Source organism: Psittacula echo (genome assembly GCF_963264785.1).
Source record: "Psittacula echo genome assembly, chromosome: Z".
In the NCBI taxonomy this organism is placed as follows: Eukaryota; Metazoa; Chordata; class Aves; order Psittaciformes; family Psittacidae; genus Psittacula; species Psittacula echo.
This window is the reverse complement of record NC_137742.1, coordinates 75,295,356-75,317,250: the sequence shown is the minus strand read 5'-3', so window position 1 is coordinate 75,317,250 and position 21,895 is coordinate 75,295,356. Positions and strand designations below refer to the sequence as shown.

Genomic DNA, 21,895 nt, shown 5'->3' with positions numbered 1-21,895 from the left:
AGCATGGCACAAGGCATACACCCAATGACTCAATGTGGTATTTGCAAACTAAGTTGAATTATTTAGCAGTATTTCTTTGTTTTTCATAGCCTTTCATGTCTCCTCGATACCCTGGAGGTCCAAGGCCACCTTTAAGAATACCTAATCAGGTAAGAGTTTTTCATTGATGCGTCCTGGTCCAAGGTGATGGTACAGTGGTGGGGACAGGGAATGTTGTATTGTTGGCTGTCAAGGGCTTGTGGGATACAAAACTCATTCAGGTACTTCCCCACCCCATTTTATCTGACCATTAGTCATTTTGATAAGGTGCAGCCATGCCACTCCCAGCTGACTTTCCTATGCATAGTGTCTACGCCTCAAAATTGTGAGCTAAGCTTTTTGCAGAGGGAAGACATAGTTGCCTTGTGTTGTGCTGCATTAACCTCCAGTCAATGCTGCCGCCTCTGAGATGGAGGCAGAATGTCCCCATAATTGTTACACTCTCTAAAGTTCCTAACCACACATCAAGCAGTTAGCTCTGAGAATATTTTTTACTTAATTCTATGTAAAATGCATCACTACCTCCTAATCTTTGTTGGATATATGAAGTATATTTACTTCTTAGTAAATATGAAGATTATTGGTGAGAAGGAGATACTGTGAAGTGCTTTATGGCTCTTAGAGACACTGAAGTCTTCATAAAAGCATCAAATTCCCAATTTCTCTCATTTCCAAAAAGGATATGCGTGGCAGCGTAACAGGAATGAGTTATGAGCTGCTGTTTGGTTCTGAAAGCAGATAGCATTTGTATTTTTAAGTTCTTCTTGGTGCAGATAGAGGAGGATATTAGAAGAGATATTGGGAAAGGTCATAAGATAGATGGAATGGGTGTTTTGGTCCAACTTAGACTCCCCGGAATGCCTTTCTTGTCACAGCTCAGTGAGCTGGCTATTTTTTGGGTCTGTATAACACATGAACAAACTTGTCTTTAGCACCAGCATATTGTCACAAAGCATGAAGTTTAAATTTGCGTGGGCTGCGTATACCAGGTGCCACGACTTCTTCAGATATTCCCCTACATCAAACACAGTGATGTTTGAGAGCAGGTTAAGTTACCTGTACCACAGCTGCTTTCTCACAAGGGAAATGGGTGACTTAATTAACCTTGCAGAAGTGATCATCAAGGGACAACTGAAGTATCAGTTAAATCTTTGCTACAGACATACTGTAACTCAGTACAAAATATCTTCTTTATTTTTACACTTCTCAGTTATACCTGAGCCAAAAACACTCCAGTGTTTGGGTTTCACATATTCTTTTGTTTTTCTGTTTCTGAACACTGTAAATGCTGGCAGGTAGAAGCAGGATGTGATGAGTGCTGTGAAACCACTGCGAACCTGCAGTTTTAGTTTCAGATGTGCTTTTGTCTGCAGATTGTGATATTTCCAGTTCAGAGCTGTAACATAATCACATAATCTCAGTGAATTACTGCTCTTGCCATTCACTTACATTATGCCACATCAATGAATTACTGCTTTTAGCAACACTGACATTATATAAGTTACAGTATAGATAGGCAATGTGTGGAAGTAATAAACTACTGTAGTGCAGCTTTAAGGCTGAAATTTTGATTAGATGGAAGTCAGTAAAAATCAGAGTTAAAATTCCCTCTGTTAACTATAATTTTATTCCTTAATGCCTTGAAGTAGGGATTGTGTTTCTTAGGCAAGTAAGGGTAACACAGGACATGCATGCACAGCAATGTACAGTGCTGTGTAAGGGTTATCTGAGCTAGTCTAGGCTTTGTAGGAGGAAAATTAGTACTGAGTGCGGCATGAATACCCCTAAGTTGCCTCCAGTACTTGATCACATCCTACAAGATCAAGACCTACAAAGTTACTTGCTGTTGGCAATGCGTTGTGCTGTGCAGGTCACTTGTTTTACTTGGGAAGTAGTCTGACGTTTTAGAAAGGAACTATGGTCCCTCGTGTAATGAATCCACAGTGTAATGACTGCACGAGATAAGGCTTTGGTCACATGTGCTCACAGCAGCAAATGCCTCCTTGTCCTTGTGTGTCCATCTCTGGCAGAAGTGACAAGTTCCTGCTTTGCTGGTAGTTGACACTTCCCCATACACTTCATGTATTATTCTTATGCATTATTCTAACTTCAAGCCTTCAAAGTACATGTAAAACTCTGATTTAAATGACATCATCTCAGATTATTTGTTAATTCCATTAATCTTGCAGTGCAGTACCTTTTGACTGTTTTACCTTTGAGGAAATAATGTGCATTTTAATTGTGAATTTCCTGCCTCTTGTAGAACACACTCTACAGTATTTGCAGATAAGTTCCCTTTTGTATATATCCAAGACTACTGTGGTATTTCCCATTCAAGAGTAATTTACCCATTCCTGGAGTAAGCATTGCCTGTGTTGCCTGAGTAGATTACTTTCAAGTAACAGATTTACTCAGTCTGGATACATTTTCACTGAAAATGTGGTGGTGTTTTGAAATGCTAGGTGGATCAGCCACGAAGACCCATTCATAAAAAAACTTCTTTTTTGTCGACTAAACTACAGGTAAGAGATTGTAGAAATTAGCCTTAAATCTAATTCAGTTACTGTAAACACAAAGGTCGGATTAAAATGTGAGGTCATAAAAGCAATATGTTTGATTTGGACCAGAGGTGAAGTAACAACACAGCGTACCTTAATGTATCAAGGCAAGATTTAGGAGCAAGTTTTGTGACAGTTGTTATATCCTGCATATGAATAATAAGCTTATCTTTGCATTGGTGCCGTTCAAGAAGAGTAAGGCAGAGTGAAAGACAAAATATATTCCCCACATCACAGCTCACTAGCTGTACACTGTGAATACTGTGCACTTGGCTCAGTTATGGCTCACTCTTGGAGAATATCCGTGCCTGCATCCTGACTTCTGAAAGGAAATGTTAAAATAATGGTTAAAAAGGAATTTAAAAAGGAAAACTGTAACAACATAAGCTTGGGATAAATTGCTACATACCCAAGAAAAAGGCACTGTTTGGAGGTTAAATAATAGGTAAGATAAAGTGAAGGGTGGGCGGAGGAGGTGCAAATTAGGCAATTGCATCTTTAAAGTAAATTTCAAAGGAGTATATGCTCTTAACATGATTTCTGTTCCTGCAGGCACTCGGAGGTGTCCCAGGAAGTCAGCCATTATTGCCTAGTGGGATGGACCCAACAAGGCAGCAAGGTGAATGAAATAGTTATTTGGACTGTTCAAAAGTACTGTCTTCTCAAACTTGTGTCTTTCTTTTTCCTGGTTCAAAGCTTACTGCAGCTTCTTAAGCTGTTAATTAAAAATGAGTGATATGTTAAAGCTGTTTTAGAAGGTGCTTGTGTATTGCATAGTTTTTTAAGCTACAAAATTTTATTTGCAGGGCATCCAAACATGGGTGGGCCAATGCAGAGAATGACTCCCCCGAGAGGAATGGTTCCATTAGGACCACAGGTACCTTCCACAGAGAGATGCCCATTTTTATTGATAAGCCTGTACTGATTCTGTTACTCTGGTTTTCCGTAGCTTGAAGATGGCCAGGACTTGTTCTTCTAATCCCGTTTATTTTTTTTTAAAAAAAGCTATTTTTACAATTTACAAAATTCTGAGTTGTGGCTGTACAAAGTCTAAAATAAAACCGTCAGTCATTTCAATTAAGATTTGAAATTAAAAGAGGAATCCCTTACCTTGCTTATTTCAGAAAAGTTCTGTTTGTCCTACAGCCAGTGTATGTTGTAATCAAAGGCTGACATTTGTGAAGAAGACCAAGTGTTTCCTCATCCTCCCAGTGTAATTGATCATACTGTTTAGGAGGAAAGGATTGATATATCTAAATAAGGCAAACTCTGTGTACCAAAGATACCCCCAAAATTCTATAAAGTTTTTCTTTCATCCACTATTGATCTGTATTTTGGGGGACTGCTAGTGAGATTTTAATGTAAAATTAGGATTTCATGCTGCCATTTCTCCCCCTTGTCAATCAGCAGAATCTCTCTAGCTCTGTGTCTGACATCCAAAGCAACCTTGCATTGCAAGAATCAGCCTTCTGCAGGACACTAATTATTTATAGGCTTTTTCTTCAAACCTGTGAAAACATGAGTGGATATTTGTCAGTATTACATTTCAGCAGCAAACAAGTTAATTCTGATGCATACCTGAAATATGAATCCAGAATATTTTTCTGTGTTTTGTCAGTGCTGTCAGTGAGAAGATTTAGGTGGTGGTGTTTCATACCAGTGTTGCCAGTATTTTGTTTTACAGCATGCTTGTTGTGCCCACACTTTGCATTTTTACTTTCCCATTTCAGATAATCTCTCTAGAGAGTTCTTTATTCCTTGGAATAGCAACTGAATTTTAAATTATTAAATACCTTTGCTTTTCAAACCTGTTCATAACTGTCTTTACAGTTTTGGGTCTTCTTGGGTAGTAATCAGTTGTGCAGTCTACACTATATCTGCTGTGTGACCAACAAACTATTAAATTATTAAATTATTGGGTTTTTTTGTATCACTGAAGTATATTTGCCACTTGTCTTTTGGAGGTAGGAAGAGAAGCTTTGCAATGCTGCCATGTGAGATTGAACTGATACTTTATTCGGCACCATTAGTCACACAGCTGGCAAATCTCATGCCAATTTTTGCAAGAATGATTTTTACATTTTTGCTGTCTCCTAAAATCTAGTGGTTTTGTAAGGTTCCTCTCTCTTGTACTGAACATCCTCTTAAAATGGGGAAAAATATAATTACACAAAATTTAAGTTTGCAGATTGATCTTTTCTGTAAACAGATCATCATCTGTCTTTGTTTCTGGCATTTAGGATCTTCTCAGAATACAGTTCTAAAACCAAATTTGATGACTCCTTCACACCTACTTTTAACATCCTCTTGCAAAGTTGACTGAGGTGTGACTGTAGGAGGAAGCTCTGCTACCTTGCTGCACAGGCAGTCAACTTGCAGAACAATTGATGTGCTGATATAGAAATGCTTATGGCCAGTATAGCATGCACGTGCTAGAAAACTTAAAGAAAATTTACCTCAGATTTGTATTTTATGATTCTAGACTGTTTCAAACTAAGTAACAGAAAACAAACAAACAAAAAAAAAAAAAAGTGGATGGTTGTAAACACTTGAATTTGTGAAAAAGTTCAGAGAATTAGGTTCAGGCTTTTTTCAAGATATAGCTATGTTAGATGAATGGGGTACTACCTTCAGTCTGTGACTGCTACTTCTCCCCATCCTTTGTATCTGCTGGTGAGCCTCCCACATGCTCCCTGCTGCTTTCTAGACAAAAAGAATCAAGCCATCTTCAATATTTAAGTAAAAGGTTTTGGCTAATCTGTCTCCTTTTGGCCACCTGATGTTGAAGAGCACTCTTCTGAACAACTGTGTTGTTCTGGACAAACAGTGGTGGTGCTGACTTAAGAGTTAAAAGCTGTAAGGAACAAACTGGGGCACTAACTTCTGCAGAGAGTATAGCTGCAGATGAAGGAACATGTATATTGGTAGCCTTAATGAAAGCACTCTTATTTTAGGACAGAAGAGTACATTTGATTAGAATTGGCAGCAATTAGAGTTAGAAGTACATTTGATTAGGTTTCTTCGAGTCCTGCGGGATTTCATAGAGATCTTTAACCCAAGTCCACACAAATGATTCCTGAATTAAAATAAAGAGGGGAGATACCAGGGAGACCAAACAGGGAGAATGTCTCGGCCCTCCACATCAAGATGGAAAAATGAAATAAACCAGATACAGAACTGCTGTCTTGTTAGTCAGACTGTGTTCTCTTCCAAATCCAGCACTGCCAGCTGGGGTTGTCACTGTGCCCAGCTGTTTTGACTAGCCATCACTTACTCCCCTACAGTTGCTCAGGCAAATCATTTAGGATAACTTAGGTTAACCAGGAGTTAATCTGGCTGACTTTTGCCACCAATCAGTCTACCTGCTGGTACAAAAAGGCAAGTAGTTATTGATGACCAGCAACTCAGATATCACTGCTGAGTCTGGAAGAGGATGTTCACAGCCTCTGGTTGTATTCTTGCAAACCAGCTATCGATGGGACTCTTTCAGTATTGCTAACAATTAAGAGATTTTTAAGTTTGGGGGTTTTGTTTCAGCAACAGAAACTTTTCTCCTAATTCTTGATCACTTCTAGATCAGTTCTAGATAACTGACCATATCAGTCAAAGTATAAACAGCACCAGACCCACACTTTGACTATCATTGTTGGATTTCTCCCATTCATGACTTCATGTTTACATGGTTTTATGAATCAGACTGATTTAGAGAACACCCATAAGTATGACTGATATAGTTTATGGAGCATATAAACTGTGTATGATTTATACCATACATGAAATAGGTTTTATTAGTTGGAAAACGGACTGCAACAACTACCCTTTTTTTAAAAAAATTACTTTCCCGTGTTCTTTGAAAATAGACAGGTGTCCATTGTAGAGAATTTTCTATTATCCGTTCTTTTGCAATATCAGAAAAATGTAGCAGGATTAATACAGTTCAGGCAGTCTGTTATGACTCCCAGACTGTTCTGCTTGTATTCCTTTGAATGAAAATAGGTATAATTTATTTTTCTCATAACTAGTACGGTTAAACTTCTGTCATAATATCAGAGCATAAACTTAGATTTTATAGGCATTGAGAATGCATTTGTTAGCAGTGCTATGACATTCATTATTAAATACTTTTCATATTACTTACTATAGATTTACTAGAATTGACTGATTAGAAGAGAAATGTAATGATTATGCTGTATGTTATAAAAGTGATAGTGTAATTTTATACAAGCATTTATTGACATCCTAACAAAATCTAATTACAAATAATTCTATTTAAATGCCATGATGTAGAAATTTAGAATTTAAGTCTAGGTTTCTGATTTTGAATGAGTTCCCTCTATATAAAAGTTAAATACATTATAAAGCCTGCCCCTTAGCTGGCCATTGCCTTGACTTTTGCATGTGTAAATAATTCCTCCTGAAACAACTGACAATTCTTAGTCTATTTCTATTGTATTGTAAGTCTTTCTCTGTGGATTTAACAGTGTTATTTTTTGAAGTCAACAATGGAAACTCCTGAAAGAACGAATTACTTTGGCCTATCCAGTGAGCAGTTACATAGGGATATCATTAACCTGCTGTCCTTTTTTTCCCCCCTCCTCTTTGGTTTTCTTTTTTTGTTTTGTGGTAGTCTGACCCTTGGTTATCATTACAGAACTATGGAGGTGCAATGAGACCCCCACTGAATACTTTAGGTGGCCCAGGGATGCCTGGAATGAACATGTAAGTACAACAATAAAATCTTGCCATATTTAGAAAAATCATTATTTCATTGTAGAAGTAACATTTGGGATACAGCAATTTGTTGGGGATTACCCACAAAAGGATTACCAAGAAGTAACATTTGGGATAAGACAAGGAGAACATGCTTTGATGAGTAACATGCTTTGATGACTACTAACTGTGATTTAAAAAAGTGTCCTTATTGTAAAAAATGGCAACAACCAGCTTGTGAATTCATTGATAATATGTAAGTCTGAAAGCATATACTCCACAAATGTAGTACTGCTAAATAATTGCTTGCTCCATCATAACTAATGCTTATCAGATTACTTTTGAAACAGCTAATACATGTTCTATATTCCTCTACAAATTTATTGTATTTTACTGTGAGGTTTGAAGCTGAAACTTGGTGTAACCTGTTTTAGTAAGGTTTTACGTGTTTGTAGAAAAATGCTGTCTTTGGAACAAAATAGCAAATTTCAGGGATCAGTGTTAACATTTCACTGGCACCTTTTAATGGCTTATGTGACCTGCAATGCTGTCTCAAGCATTAAGAATATCTCAGTCATGCCTGAATAGAAAAAAAAAAGAGTGATTTTGGTTTTTTACTTCAATTTATAAACTGTGTCTCAATGTTTAATTTCCTGATTGAATTTATTTGCCCCTTGGGAAACTGCAACTTCAGACTTTATTTTTCAAGAACTAGGATCAACAGTATAGGACTAAGTTTAAGGATAAAATGCAGCTCCAATTAGTCATAGTGATAGCTGTTTCATAAATTACTCCATTTTGAAACTGGCACATTCATAATAATGTTTTATGACTTTGTCAATCCAAATTAAACATTTAATAAAGAGCAAAGCCCCCTGTTTGCATTGCATTGAAAAAAATACACAGATAGCTTTTTTAAATGTGTGTTTTATAAGCTAGTAGTATTTGGCTCTACAAAAACCATATGGGTTTCCAGCAGAATCTGCGACAGTGTTTTCTGTCTATACTTAGAGCTGTCCATGTCACTGTGGCTTAATCATGTATCTCAGTCACCATTTTAATATCTTGGTAGCTCAGAGTAATCTGTAGTATTGTCACAGCTATTCTCCATTTGATGCTTTCACTAGATATATTTGTGTTACTTAATGTCACACAAAATTTCAGGGTTTTGGGGTGAGAAGAGACTTCCAGTGTTAGTAGAAATATTCCTGTTTTCGTAGAATGGTTTGGGTTGGAAGGGACATTAAAGCTCATCCAGTCCCAACCCCCTGCCATGGACAGGGACACCTTCTACTAGACCTGGTTGCTCCAAGCCCCATCCAACCTGACCTTGAACACTGCCAAGGATGGGGCAGCCACGGCTTCTCTGGGCAACCTATGCCAGGGCCTCACCACCCTCACAGGGAAGAACTTCTGCGTAAAAGCTCATCTCAGTCTCCCCTTTGTCAGGTTAAAGCCATTCCTCCTTGTCCTTTCCCTACAGACCCTTGTCAAAAGCCCCTCTCCAGGCTTCTTGCAGCCCCTTCAGGCACTGGGTACTGCTCTCAGGTCTCCCCTTAAGAAGCCTTCTCTTCTCCAGGCTGAACAAGCCCAGCTCTCTCAGCCTGTCTCCAGAGCAGAGACATTCCTCAGACCCCTGAGGAATACTCATCACTGGTTTCCACTTGGACATCAAGACGTCAACCACAACTCTTTTGAGTGCAACCATCCAGCCAATTCCTTATTCACAGAGTGGTCCATCCATCAGATTCATGTCTCTCCAGTTTAGAGACAAGGATGTCACGCAGACAGTGTCAAATGCTTTGCACAGTTCTAGCTAGATGACATCATTTGCTCTTCCTTCATCCACCAATGCTGCAACCCTGTTGTAGGCGGTCACCAAATGTGTCAGGCATGATTTGCCCTGAAGCCATGTTGGCTGTCACAAATTGCCCCCTTATTGCCCATGTGCCTTGGTATAGTTTCCAGGAGGATCTGCTCCGTGATCTTGCTGGCACCAGCTGACCAGCCTTCAGTTCCCTAGGTCTTCTTTTTTTCCTTTTAAAAATGTGGGTTACGTTTCCCATTTCCAGTCAACAGGAACTTCACCAGACTGCCACAACTTCTCAGGATGGATAGTGGCTTAGCCACTTCATCTGCCAATTCCCTCACAACCTATGGAGGCATGTCATCAGGTCCCATAGACTTGTGCGCCTTCAGGTTCCTTAGATGTTCTCGAACCTGATCTTTTCTTACAGCAGGAGGTTCATTCTCCAGTGCCTTCTGTGGCTTGGGCAGTGTGGCTGTAGCTCTTGTGGGCAAAGACTGAGGCAAAAAGTCATTGAGTACCACAGCCTTCTCCACATCCCGGGTGACCAGGTCTCCTGTTTCCTTCTGGAGAGGGCCCACATTTTCTCTGACTTTTATCACCAGTATACCTGTAGAAGCTTTTTGAGTTGCCTTTGACATCCCTGGCTGATTGAGTTCTGTCAGGGCTTTAGCTTTCCTAACCTGATCCCTGACTGCTCTGTTTATATTCCTCCCGGGCTACCTGTCGCTGTTTCCACCCTCTGTAGGCCTCCTTTTTATGCTGGAATTTGTCCAGGACCTCCTTGTTCCTCCATGGAGGCCTACTGGTGTTCTTGCCTGACTTCTTTGTTGGGATGCAACGCTCCTGAGCTCAGAGGAGGTGATCCTTGAATATCAACCAGCTTTCTTGGGCCCCTCCTCTTTCCTCCAGAACTTCATCCCATGGAACTTTACTAAGCAGGTTCCTGAAGAGGCCAAAGCCTGCTCTCCGGAAGTCCAGGGCAGTGAGCTTGCTGCACTCTCTTCTCACTGTCCTGAGGATCTCGAACTCTACCATCTCATGATCGCTATAGCCAAGGCTGCCTTGGAGCATCACATTCCCCACCAGCCCCTCCTATGTGAGGATAAGGTCCAACATAGGCCCCCCTCCTCACTGGTTCCTCTATCACTTGGAGTAGGAAGTTGTCACCAACACATTCCAGGAACCTCCTGGACTGCTGGTGCCTTGCTGTGTTGACCCTCTAACAGATATCGGGGTGGCTGAAGTTTCCATGAGCACAAGGCTTGTGAACATGAGGACCTCATCCTCAGTCTTCCTGGTTGGGTGGCCTAGTAGCAGATCCTCAGTGTAATGTCCCTTGTTCCTGCCCTCCCTTTAATCCTGACCCACAAGCTCTTGGTTGGCTCTTTATCCATCCCAGGTGCAGTTCCATGCTCTCTTCTGAAAAACAGGATCTAATAAAACAAATATTGCATATAGAAACTAAAACAACTTTTTTTGGGGGGGAAAAAGGAGCACCTCATATTTCACCTTGTAATATTTAGGAATTGCTGAAAATTTGAGTGTTTGAATATGCTGACCATTTGACCTGAGGAGCATGAGTACTGTTGAGTCCCTTTCCTTGCTTCACCTCCCCTTTCTCCCAATAAATAAGGCAGAAAAGGCATTCCAAAACCAAAATAATTGGAAATAAGTAAGTTTTCACTTGATTTAGTTTAGTTGATTGTTTGAGCTTATTTCTTTATAGTTTCATCAGCAATGTAATAGAAAAAAGACAAGATACAATATTAAATCCCTCAGGCAACTTATCTACTTAATAGGTTTCAGTTTTGCAAGACTTTAAAATAGATAGAAAACTTCCTGAACTCGTTAATAAAACCTGTTTTCTTCTGTATATTTAAATCACTCTCCCATGTCTGGAAGCTGTGATGGCTAATGTTGATTTTCTAAAGCTAATGAGGCCAAAATGCTATTCTAAATGTGAAAGTTTTCTCATCTGCTCTGCCTCTGAGTTGTCAGGGCCTTCAAGAAGTGATTTTGCCTTATTTATAAATAACTACGAGCTCTTAATGCTCCCAGGAATAATTATGGTTATTGAGATGTTATGACTGTAAACATGGAGATTTTACTCCCATATGGCTTGGATCCCTCATAAGGGACTGTTAAAAGATGAAACCTAACCATCAAACTATTTTTTCTGAGCTCAGCTAAGAGTGAGAAAATAACAGCGAGAGATGTGAAAAAACCATCATCTATCTGCATGGCTCCTCCTTTTTTCTCTTCCCTGCCTTTAGTATCCCTCTGAAGTCTCCTCAGAGTTGTCTTTATCAGAAGGTTTTTGTGCCTGTGAAAACTCTTGTCCCTCCTGCTGGGGAGCTGCCACTTCATCATGTGTACACCACTTGGATCAAATGTAACAAGAATGTTTAAAATCTCCATTTTGACTGCTGTAGGATATATTTTGTGTTTCTGTGACTTCTGGTGCCTTAGTCAAGTAGCAAACCGTTTTTAGATATATTCCTAAACATGTCCAAAGAGTATGCACAAACTGGCATGTATTCAGTTGTTAATACATGAGATTTATTGTAATTATTATCAGATAGAGGTTGTAGCAATGTGATTTAATGTGGCTTCTTCTTTTAAAAATACAAGTTTTCCCAAAACATATGTAATGTACTACCATCACTTTCACTAATAAAACCTTGCCATACTTGCAGTATTCTAAAACTATACTGAATAAATGCATTCATCTTCAGTTCTTCAGGAAGGTATTTAATTACCTAAGCAAGAGTACTGTTCCTATGCCTGAAATTATACTTCTATTTTAGTACCTTCCTGCCTTTGTCTCTACTATAAGCAGACTTTCATGGACTGTGTGATTCTTCTTCCAGATATTTTAGAAAAGGTTAACAGAGTACTAGGTAAAAACCTCCTGTGAGAACTTACAAGAATTTGGAAACTTGGTTTTTACCCTTTGCAGAACTTCTGTGCCATATTAACATGTTGCATATATGTAACACAGTTAAATTCTCTATGAGCAGAAGGAAAACACTTCAAGAGACACACACTTGCAATGTCTTTCAAATTGTTGTTGCCTTGAGAATATAAAAGGGGAATGTCTGGCACTTCCTAAATTTGCAAGTGTTTGGGACCAATGCAAACTGTGCCATCTCCACTGCAGCCTCTGGCAGTGTGGCTATTGGGGAAGAACTCCTTATGGCTCCATTCTGGCAGGTCCCTGTCCTGAAAAGCAAAGAAGCACCAGAATGAGTCGGGAAATAAAGTGTCTTAAATGTGAGTGGCAGGGTTGTAACAATAAATAAATTATCTTTCATCAACTCATAAACTGATTAAATGATAACAGTAGTGCAACAATGGGAATTTTGCTACAGCATTATGACTTGGTGTAGTTACAGTTTATAAACAAACACACTTTATTTTGAAAAAGCTATCCTTCCTTACTGTGGAAACAGATTATTTTTATTTGCTTCCTTAAGAGCTGGTTAGAAGATGGGGATTGTTCCGTATCTCATCTTTCATCTTCTGTTACAGGGGTCCTGGGGGTGGTAGACCTTGGCCAAACCCAACCAATGCCAACTCTGTAAGTAAATATTTAAAATATATTAGACATGATCTTATATTTAAGGAAGTATTTCACATCAGTACACAAGGAAAAAGCTTCCAGTTCATTTAACGAACAGGATACTGCATGCTTTATATTCCTGTAACCCTAGTGCACCCTAGTGCAGAGCAGGTACAGTGTGGAGCACATCTGAACAGAGCGCTCATTGACCTGCAAAAATCCAGCTGCGTACGTAATCAGCAATAGCTCTACATCTTCACATCAGTTACAGCACTTCCATAATGGAAAAGTTATCCTGGGGTATATTCGAAATACATTTTTGTTTCCTTTAGTGCCACTAAGATGAATTAGGTCAATACTATCTGCCCAGCAAGATCTACAGAAATAACAGCTTTTAAAGACACAGCTCAATGTGTGCTCACATATTTTACATAACAAAAGTACATTTTGCTGCTCTAAACCTGGGAATACAGAAGCACAGAGCAATTCCTTGCAACAAATCAGCCATTTCTCAATGGTTTTTGTAAAAAGCAGTGCACTCTATTGAGTTTCATGGCAACAACTACAAAATGAGGTAGTCTCATAACAGCTTTAAGGAAGAAGAGGTCAGTGAGGCATCCCACATGAACAAAAGTGGTCTGAATTTTCTTCAAAAAACACAAAGGTAAAGTTTTCATTCAGTGATCATACATCATTAGTATTAAAATGTGACATCTTCTAGCACTTGCAGTTGGATAAGATGGGTCTGGCTTAACTGACTAGCCTGGTTCTTTCTAGCCTTGTTCTCAATTTTGATTATTTAATTCTACTAATGACAGCTGGGGGTGGGGGAGGGTGATTCGAAAAAACCAGCTGAAACTCTTCCTCAGTTTTCTTTTGCATATACTTAACTAAAGTGGATGTTAGGCTAGCTGAAATACTTTCATTCTGTGAAATTAATAGAGAAGTCCAGTAATAAATGTATTTGTAAGACTGAGCTGTCTGACACAAGTTGTCTACCATCATGCAAGATGGTGATGCTGTAAAATAATTTTATATTTTGTCAGTGCAGTTGCTTAATTCTTACCCCATGTAATAGTATTGGTCCCTGCTCTTTTAGAAAGAATAATTGGACAGGTCATAATGAAAAAGAAATTTGGATTATTCTTGGGCAACTGGATTTCTCCTGATATCCTCTGTAACAAATACCGTAACTGAGTTTGAAATGAAAATAAAATACTGTCCTTTAGTTAAAAAAAAAAAAAAAAAAAAAAAAAAAGGAAAGAAAGAAAGAAGAGGAAGGCAGCTTAGAAATAAAACTAGTATCTTCTAGGATGAAAGGGGTTTTTTTTTTAGGTAAAGATTTTAATCAATATTAAGTATACATAAGAACATATAAATTCAGTACACGCTCCTCTTGACTTAAATGCAAGTATGTGCTGCTTAATTTTATAAACCTTATGAAGTATATTACCTTAATAAAATTATAGCTTAATCTTATAGCTTAACCTTCTACTATAGACTGCAGATCTTTACAGACCTTACTGTGGCTCCCATAGTAAGAATAAGAAGACTGTTGCCGCAGATGCAAGAACTGGATTGGTACTAGAACTTGTAACCTGGTGTCTTTAAAAAGTGATGCTGGCTGTTAAAAATGCATGCCTCACTTATGAAACAATGGAGAGCAGATATGAAACCTCAGCCTACAGACATTTAAATATGTGAATTGTGTTATTTGTATTAATGTAATTTGAGTGGCTACCAGGGCATAGTAATCTTAAATGGAAATATTTTTATTTGAAATATTGGATATTAAATTTGGTTTGTGTCTGCACTGATAGTTGACTTAAACCTACTACAAGGACAAGTTGTTAAAAAGAAGAGGTGTTTTTTTGACAACAGTAACATTTTTTCATAATCCTTAACTGTGTCTTTGAAATAAGTTAAACAAATATGCATAACATACAGCTACACATAGATGTATATATGGACTCCATCTCACTGGAGAGGAAATTACTGGTTTGTTTCTTTTGATATTACAGATACCGTACTCTTCAGCATCTCCTGGGAACTATGTAGTAAGTACACTTGTGTGTGTTTGCTTATTAGAATGGATGTTACATTTTATTTAGGTAAAGACACAGCTGTCCAAATGTTAAGAAGAACCCTTGTGTATTGGTTGAGAACTGAGCATCTGATCTGCACTTAGGTTTTTTTCTGCCGTCTGTGGTGCATATGTTGATGTTTATTAGTAGAATCATTATCAGTCTGATCAAAATTGCCCTGAGTGCTGTTTTACTTCAGCAAACATTTATATATCCAATAAAATATATTGCCTTAATAATAAGGGGCAAAAAAACCCCCAGTTTCCTCAATATCACAATATTGTGTATGAGTTTCTGAACTTTTTCAGAAAAAAAAAATTGAAAATTTAGAATAAGCTTTTATCTCCCGAAAGATGTACATATGTGTCCTTGTAGGTCACATTTTAAAGGAAATTTATGTTCTTATAATTGACTTCTAAAGACTTTCAAATTCTTTTTTTTTCCATCGTCTGGCCATCACAGATATTGTCTTAGCTTAGTATGGATAAGTTGGTATCATTGTTTTTTCTTAGTCTGAACTTCAAAAGTAAGTTGTTAAAACTTTACAATATGCCCAGCATTGAGCTGTCATTTAAAAGAAAACAAAATGCTAACCCTCTCAACACTTTACCTATCAACAAAATGTTTTTTGTGTAGTATATACTACTGTTTTTTTCTCTAGCCCAAGAGATTAACTATGTTTATTCTTGTAGGCTTTTTATTGTTGTTGTACTGTTGTACTTGGATTATTTGTACTCCTCATGTACTCTTCTAAGGCATATTGTTTCTGGTTTTATCACATGTTTAGTGCTGGTATCACATGGTAATAATACTCCCTTGTTACCCTGTGACACCAATATATTATACATGGAAAGTATATATGTATGTGTGTGTGTGTGTATACAAATATATACCGGCTGTGCCAGGTTTCAGTAGACCTCTCTTTTGATGTTTTATGTTTATCACTTGAAGATTAGACAACTACAGGGCATTGCCTTTAACTAGCATAGAACCTGAAGCTATTTCAGAATGTGGAAATAGCAGGTCCTTCACCATGAGGACAATCTTACAGTGTTTTTTCATCTCTTTGTGCAGCTTGTAGGTTTGTCTTTGAAGAGTTCACAAATGAGCTTGTTTTTTTGTAGACAAAAGCAATTTCTTTTGTTCTTCATTTAGACAATTAGATGTGAAAAGGGTTATGATTCTCATAAGTGTCAATAACTGAGGTACTAATTTTGCCATATGTTTAGTGGAAACAGTACAAATCTGCTGATCACCAGCCTTCTAACGCAGAATTTAATAGATTTCTATCTATTGGAAAGAGGTTTCATTGGTTCTGCCTTTGATATTAATGATCAGTTTTTGTTGCAAATTTTGAAGATTATTTTTTAATATTTGACTTCATATTCTTGTTTTTTGGAAGTATGAAACCCTGAGAAACTAGAACAGGAGATACTATAGAACCTTATTTTAAAGAAGCAAACCTAAGTAAAATGCAGGCTGTAGTAGTGGACTGTGCTGGTGTATTCACATCAAGACAGAAGTCAGCCAGGATAAATGACTTGGACAAAAGAGGGCATCACCATATGTCAGAGTACGGGTAGAAAGGAGTAAGAGTAAAAAGATGATTTTACCTCTTTCACTGACAGTGATGAGTGATGGTGGAATGTTGCATGTAACTGGTGATGATGAAGGAAAATCAAAAGATAGGCAAAGATACAAGAATGAGACACACAAAAGATAGAAGTATTGGAGGGACACTTCCAGAGGGAGCCCTAAGCAAAGCTGAGGCTGCTGCTAGCAAGGATAGTGGTGAAGCAACTGAGAAAGGGGACAAGGGTTAAAATCTTCTTCTGCCAGCTTAAATGCTTGTAAATTGCGTGTCTTCTCTGATGCTAGGAGGATAGTCTTGCTTCAGAAAGGCTCACCACATTTTGGAAAAGGAAGGCATGAACTCCAGCCCTACAAACATCTAAATAAGCAAAACAGGGGTGTAGCAGCTTTCAAGAGAGCAAGTATATGGGAACAGGGTATGGGCTGGGGAGCTTTTAAAGCAGCTTTTAGCCAAAGGATTTGAGATCCGGAACCTATGCTCTTTGAGGGCTCAGTCTGCTTAGTTTGTCAGACAGTTTTTGAGAAATAATTCCATTAGATATGAATATATTCTGAGGGTGAAAGTACTTGATACCAAGAGGCTTTCCGAGAGCAGGAAACACACAAGCAATGAGAGCAAATGCAAATTTAACATCAGGTGCAAAAGTTAGTAGTGAACATAAGTAGCTTTTCTAATAAATGAACAGTTAGTGCTTTCTACACCTCTCTCTGTTATGCTGAAAAGATATATATAAACCTAAAAAAAAAAAGTCATTGAGCGTAGCGCTCAAGTACGCAGATAAAATGTCTGACAGCTCTGTGATGCCTGAAAGGTCTTATATATGATCCAAAGGTTTCTTTGGAATCTGTAGCTCTGCAGCAGCAATGATGGAAATTCTTGCTGAGTAGGTCTTTCAGACAGTTTTGCCAAGCCAGATCCTAACACATTAATTTCTGATTCAATTCTAATTTGGGAGGGGTAAAAAGCAATGTGGCTGCTGGCAGTATGAAATGAAGTTATGATTATGCCTTGATATTTATAAGCTGATCTGTGGGTGTTGTGGTGGAGCAAGTCCTTGTTCTAGCATGCTCTATAAGATACTCAGTGACCTTGCTTTTAAAACCTTCCAAAATACTTCAGTGAATTATAGCAAATCTCAGCAATGTTCTTGTAAGCATACAAGGACGGCTAAACCTTTATATTCAGTGCCACTAAAAAAATACTCCTGTCTGGAAAAGTGCATCTGCTATTTTAAATTATAACAAAAATTATAAAAAGAATAATAGTCATATGGCAATGAAAACAAATTTTGCTAGCTATCTGTGTATTTTTTATAACAGAAAGTCAATATTTATTGAATTCTATTGACACAGACATTTTTACCAAACTGGAATTTGTTAGGTTCTTATATTACTTAAAAATATTAGTGAATCTCAGAGGAAGCAATACGCTATGGTTCTGTTCTTCCTAAGTGATTAGGATATTTAGAATACTATTATTGCAGAAATTCTTAAAGAAGCTTAAAACACTTGTTTAACAACCAAAGCAGTTTGTGTACAACTTTTAGTCGTAAGCAGATTTGTAACACAGAAATACCTGAAACTAAGAAAATAGATATTCTTTGATGGGTTGGTTTGTTTTTTTTTTTTTTATCTTTGAGTTGGCAGTCTGGCCAAGTAATATGACTGTATCCAGCATTATTCTGACTTTTTTAAACCATTTGTTAGTACTTTGAGAAGAAATGTTTTATACAGATGTTATTTTAAAAATTGCAGGATATTATGCAGACAGAATTTAGATGCCAACAGCATCAAGGTACCAAGTCTGCCTTAAAAAGGTGATTCTTAAGGTGATTAGGTTCTTTTGGCCTCATGAGACACCTCCACATTTTGTGCTTAGCAAACATTAGTCTACCACTGACCATGAACAGAGTGCAACAAAACAGAAATGTCAGCTGAAAAAACACTGGTAATGAAAACAGGTTGAGGGAATTAAGTATAATTGTCTTAGGCCCTGTTCCAAGCATTTCTCTCATCTGACTCACAGCATGACACAGAGTTATTGACTAATGGATATTCTTGGGTCTGTATACCTATGTACATCAGAAATCTGTGCCAGAGCTTGCTGACCAATTACCTCGTCTTAAACTGTGATGAGATGTTTCACTAGCTTAACAGAAAATGTGCATGTTTTTACCAATTTAATTCATGACATTCATGGTACTTTTTAATTTTTTTTTCATTAGTACTGTGTTCAGTTTTTATTGCAGTATCTTTTTCTTCCATGCCAACTGACATTCTCTGCTCTCTCTAGGGTCCTCCAGGGGGTGGAGGGCCACCAGGAACACCTATCATGCCTAGTCCTGCAGGTACTGAAATATACTTCAAAATAATAAAAAGCAATTGTAAGGGATTTTAGGAAGCACACAAATTATTTTTCAGATGTTGATTTTGATAAAGAATCAGCTAATGATAAGTTACTGGTTTTATGCTTTCTGTATGAGTTTTTTTGTCTTTGCTTTCACTCTTTTTCTCTCCCTGCTCTGTTGCAGACACAGAGCATTGTATCTCTGTAGTTCAGAGCAGTTATTTACTCTGGCTTTTGATCAAAATTACAGTTTCAGCAATAGCAAGTTAAAAACAAAGGAAGACACAGTCTTTATTTGCTTTTACTTATGTTCTTTGGTAAAGTTCCACCAGGTTGGAAATCAGGGGATTTCTGAACGTTGTAAAACTTCCCTGTACTATGCTATGGGATAGACATGACCAACATGTGGCTCTTGAGTGATGTGCTGCATCCTGCAGCTATGTCATCTGACTGACAGGAGGGTCATGATGGACAGGTTGCTCTCCTATATCTTACAATAGAGGAGTAAGGCCCCAGAGGAGCCATCATCATGTCCTACCAGTGATCTGTTCCCAGAACTTCAACTTCCTTTTTTTTTCCCCTAAGTGGATGGTCTGTATCTTGCAACTTGGACCACATGGAGATTTTGGCCAGGCAAAAGATTGGCCACATTCCAACCAAGGTTTGAGGAAAGAAGGAGGAGGATGGGAGGATTTGGGATGGCTAGCCAGCTTCTCAAGGCTTAATAGGTGGTCAGCTAGATGTAAGTATTCTCCGAGTCACCCTCCATCAGTGTTGTGCAAAGATTCTGATACCACGGTGGAACTGCAGAATGTGGAGGATGCTGTCCTCCCCCATGGACAGAATCCTGCTAAAATGCAAGATGCAATTGCATCTTGTGTAACATCAGTATTCAATAGCTACTCCTTTTGTAGCTAGTCATTGTGTAATATCAGTATTCAATAGCTACTCCTTTTGGCCTGTATCTGCCTTTGTAACTCACTTTCACCAGCTAAGAGGTCCCTCATTCACCTCAGTGATGTTACAGCATCCTCAGTCCTTGTGTCATATATGTCCTTGCTGTCCTCAACAGCACAAAGAGGGTAGAGGATTTTCTTAAGTAGCTATGAAGACTTCTTGCAGCAGTGTAACGTCTTCATTAAATACAATTATAGGGCTTTAGAATAATGCAACCTAAGATGAAGTATAGGGTTCCTTGTTCGTATGATTAGTGAAAAAGATAATTAGTGCAAGCTGGCATTTAAAAGTCAGAGTCCCTTTTAACATAAAACAAGCTTACGAACAGCCTGCGCTTCCTCAGCACTGCAGTTATGGGTGATGTTAGGCTGTCTGTGTACTACTCAAATGAAGCTTCTGCTGACAGTTTTTCCCACTTTCAGTCAGAGACTCAAAGATGTTTTGAGGTTCTGCTTTCAAAAGTATGAAAACACTTGGAAACTGACCACCTGAGAGTTTTGCAATGGTATTTATTTGCCTCTGAGACAAACCAGCTCCAAAGGTTCCCATGGCCCAACCAGCTCCTATGTATTTTGATGTGAGCAAGCAGAACACAGGGAAACTTAGGGAGGTGTGTTGCAGAAGGATCTGATGATGGAAGAACTTTTTGCCTACCTCATTGGACATTAAAAATAACTTTTTATATGCCAATCTTACTTTGATAACTTCAGGATAAAAGCTTTTTGCCCCACCTCCACTTCTGCAAACAGTGTATTTAAATGTTCTAGTGATACATAGTGCTCTGTTATATAATGGAATTATTTATTCACCCAGGTGAACTAATGCTTAGAAAACTTGTCTGAGAAAGGTTAAGAACTAGACAAATCCTTGATTTTAACTTCGCAGAGTACATACAAATACATTCTTACAGGAGGTCAGGTTGCATTCCCTCTTCCAACACATTTCGGTGGGCTCAGCTTTCTTGCTTTTACTATTTCTAATTCAAAAGTTCCACCATCACCTTCTCTTTGAAAAAGAATTACAGCTCAGCAGTGGTTTTTTTGTTTGTATCCGTAATCTCAAAACTCTGGTTCAAAGGGGTGGAACGGTCTTTTGGAGGATTCGGGTGCAGAGTACTAAGCTATTCTTTATTCTTTTTGTAGGTACTATAGTGGTGCTGGTTTTTCAGAGTTCCTTGTATTTTTTTAAATCATGCTGTCCCCTTAGGGGTGTACTTAACTTTCCTTTGGTCATTTTTCTGTCAGCAAACCTTCCCATTACATGACCTATTTCTTGGGAAGTTCCTTTGGGAAAGGTTTTGCCTAATTGTCTACCATCTGCTGCATTTTTTGCCTTCTCTTTCATCCAAGTATTGATGAAAGGTGTTAAGATGTTGTGTGTGTGTGTTAGCACTGGGGATGAGCTGGAGATCAGAATGAGTAATCTGTGTCTAATGGTTCTTAGGCATTGGTTTCTTAAGTTCAACCACACAGTTAGCTGAGTTGTCTCCTGCATTTCAACTCTGGAGTTGCTCCATCTGAATGTTCATGTGCATTTATTGCAAAAGAAGGATTGAGATGGAATATAGGTGTGTCAGCGTCTGGCAAGGGCAAGTGAAACTCTTGGCAGAGCTTACTAGCTTAAGCACCATCCTGTGCCAGGATGGTTTTGTTGGGTTTGGACTTAAAGAGGTTTTTTTGAAGCATTGCACCATGCTGTACCATTAGGATACATTAAAGCTGTCCTTGGAGTCAGGATCTTTGCATGGTGTTCCACTGAACGGTTAGATATATCCAAAATCAAATAGACTGAGATGGATGAGAATAAAAATTTTTCATGTGCTATCCTAACTTGAAGTCCGTATAATGAGAAGCTACTTATCATTTTTTTACAGATGGAAAACAAATTGCAGGAAGTATTGATAAGAAACTCCTGTTCTATAGAGAGAATTGAAGATGCGTGAAGTAATGCAGAACTCCGGGAAAAAGGGGTTTATGGAATTAAACAGTTACAGCTACTTGGTGATTTATGAATCTTTTAACAGTCATGCATAAAACTAGAGTCTAGATGTAGTCACTTAGGGACCATTGCAATTATTTCTTTTCATAGCTCTGTTGTGTGGTAGCAGTAGATAGAAAGGGAATGAAATCTATTATATTGCCATTGTGTATCACTTATTCAGGCACAGAAATAATATGAACAAAATGACAGGATATGTATTAGGTGAGTAGTTTTATTGAAAGGTACCTATTAGCA

General features: G+C 38.2%; 1 protein-coding gene across 4 annotated transcripts in view; it reads left to right on the top strand.

The window, feature by feature from the left end:
- SSBP2 (single stranded DNA binding protein 2) overlaps nucleotides 1-21,895 on the top strand; it is a 186,301-nt gene that overhangs the window by 143,000 nt on the left and 21,406 nt on the right. For all 4 annotated transcript variants that reach the window (XM_080638072.1, XM_080638070.1, XM_080638069.1 and 1 more), the window contains 7 exons: nucleotides 90-149; nucleotides 3,150-3,216; nucleotides 3,404-3,474; nucleotides 7,249-7,316; nucleotides 12,649-12,697; nucleotides 14,701-14,736; nucleotides 18,650-18,704. In XM_080638072.1, coding sequence (XP_080494198.1) covers nucleotides 90-149; nucleotides 3,150-3,216; nucleotides 3,404-3,474; nucleotides 7,249-7,316; nucleotides 12,649-12,697; nucleotides 14,701-14,736; nucleotides 18,650-18,704 — 406 coding nt within the window. The remainder of the gene's footprint in view (nucleotides 1-89; nucleotides 150-3,149; nucleotides 3,217-3,403; nucleotides 3,475-7,248; nucleotides 7,317-12,648; nucleotides 12,698-14,700; nucleotides 14,737-18,649; nucleotides 18,705-21,895) is intronic.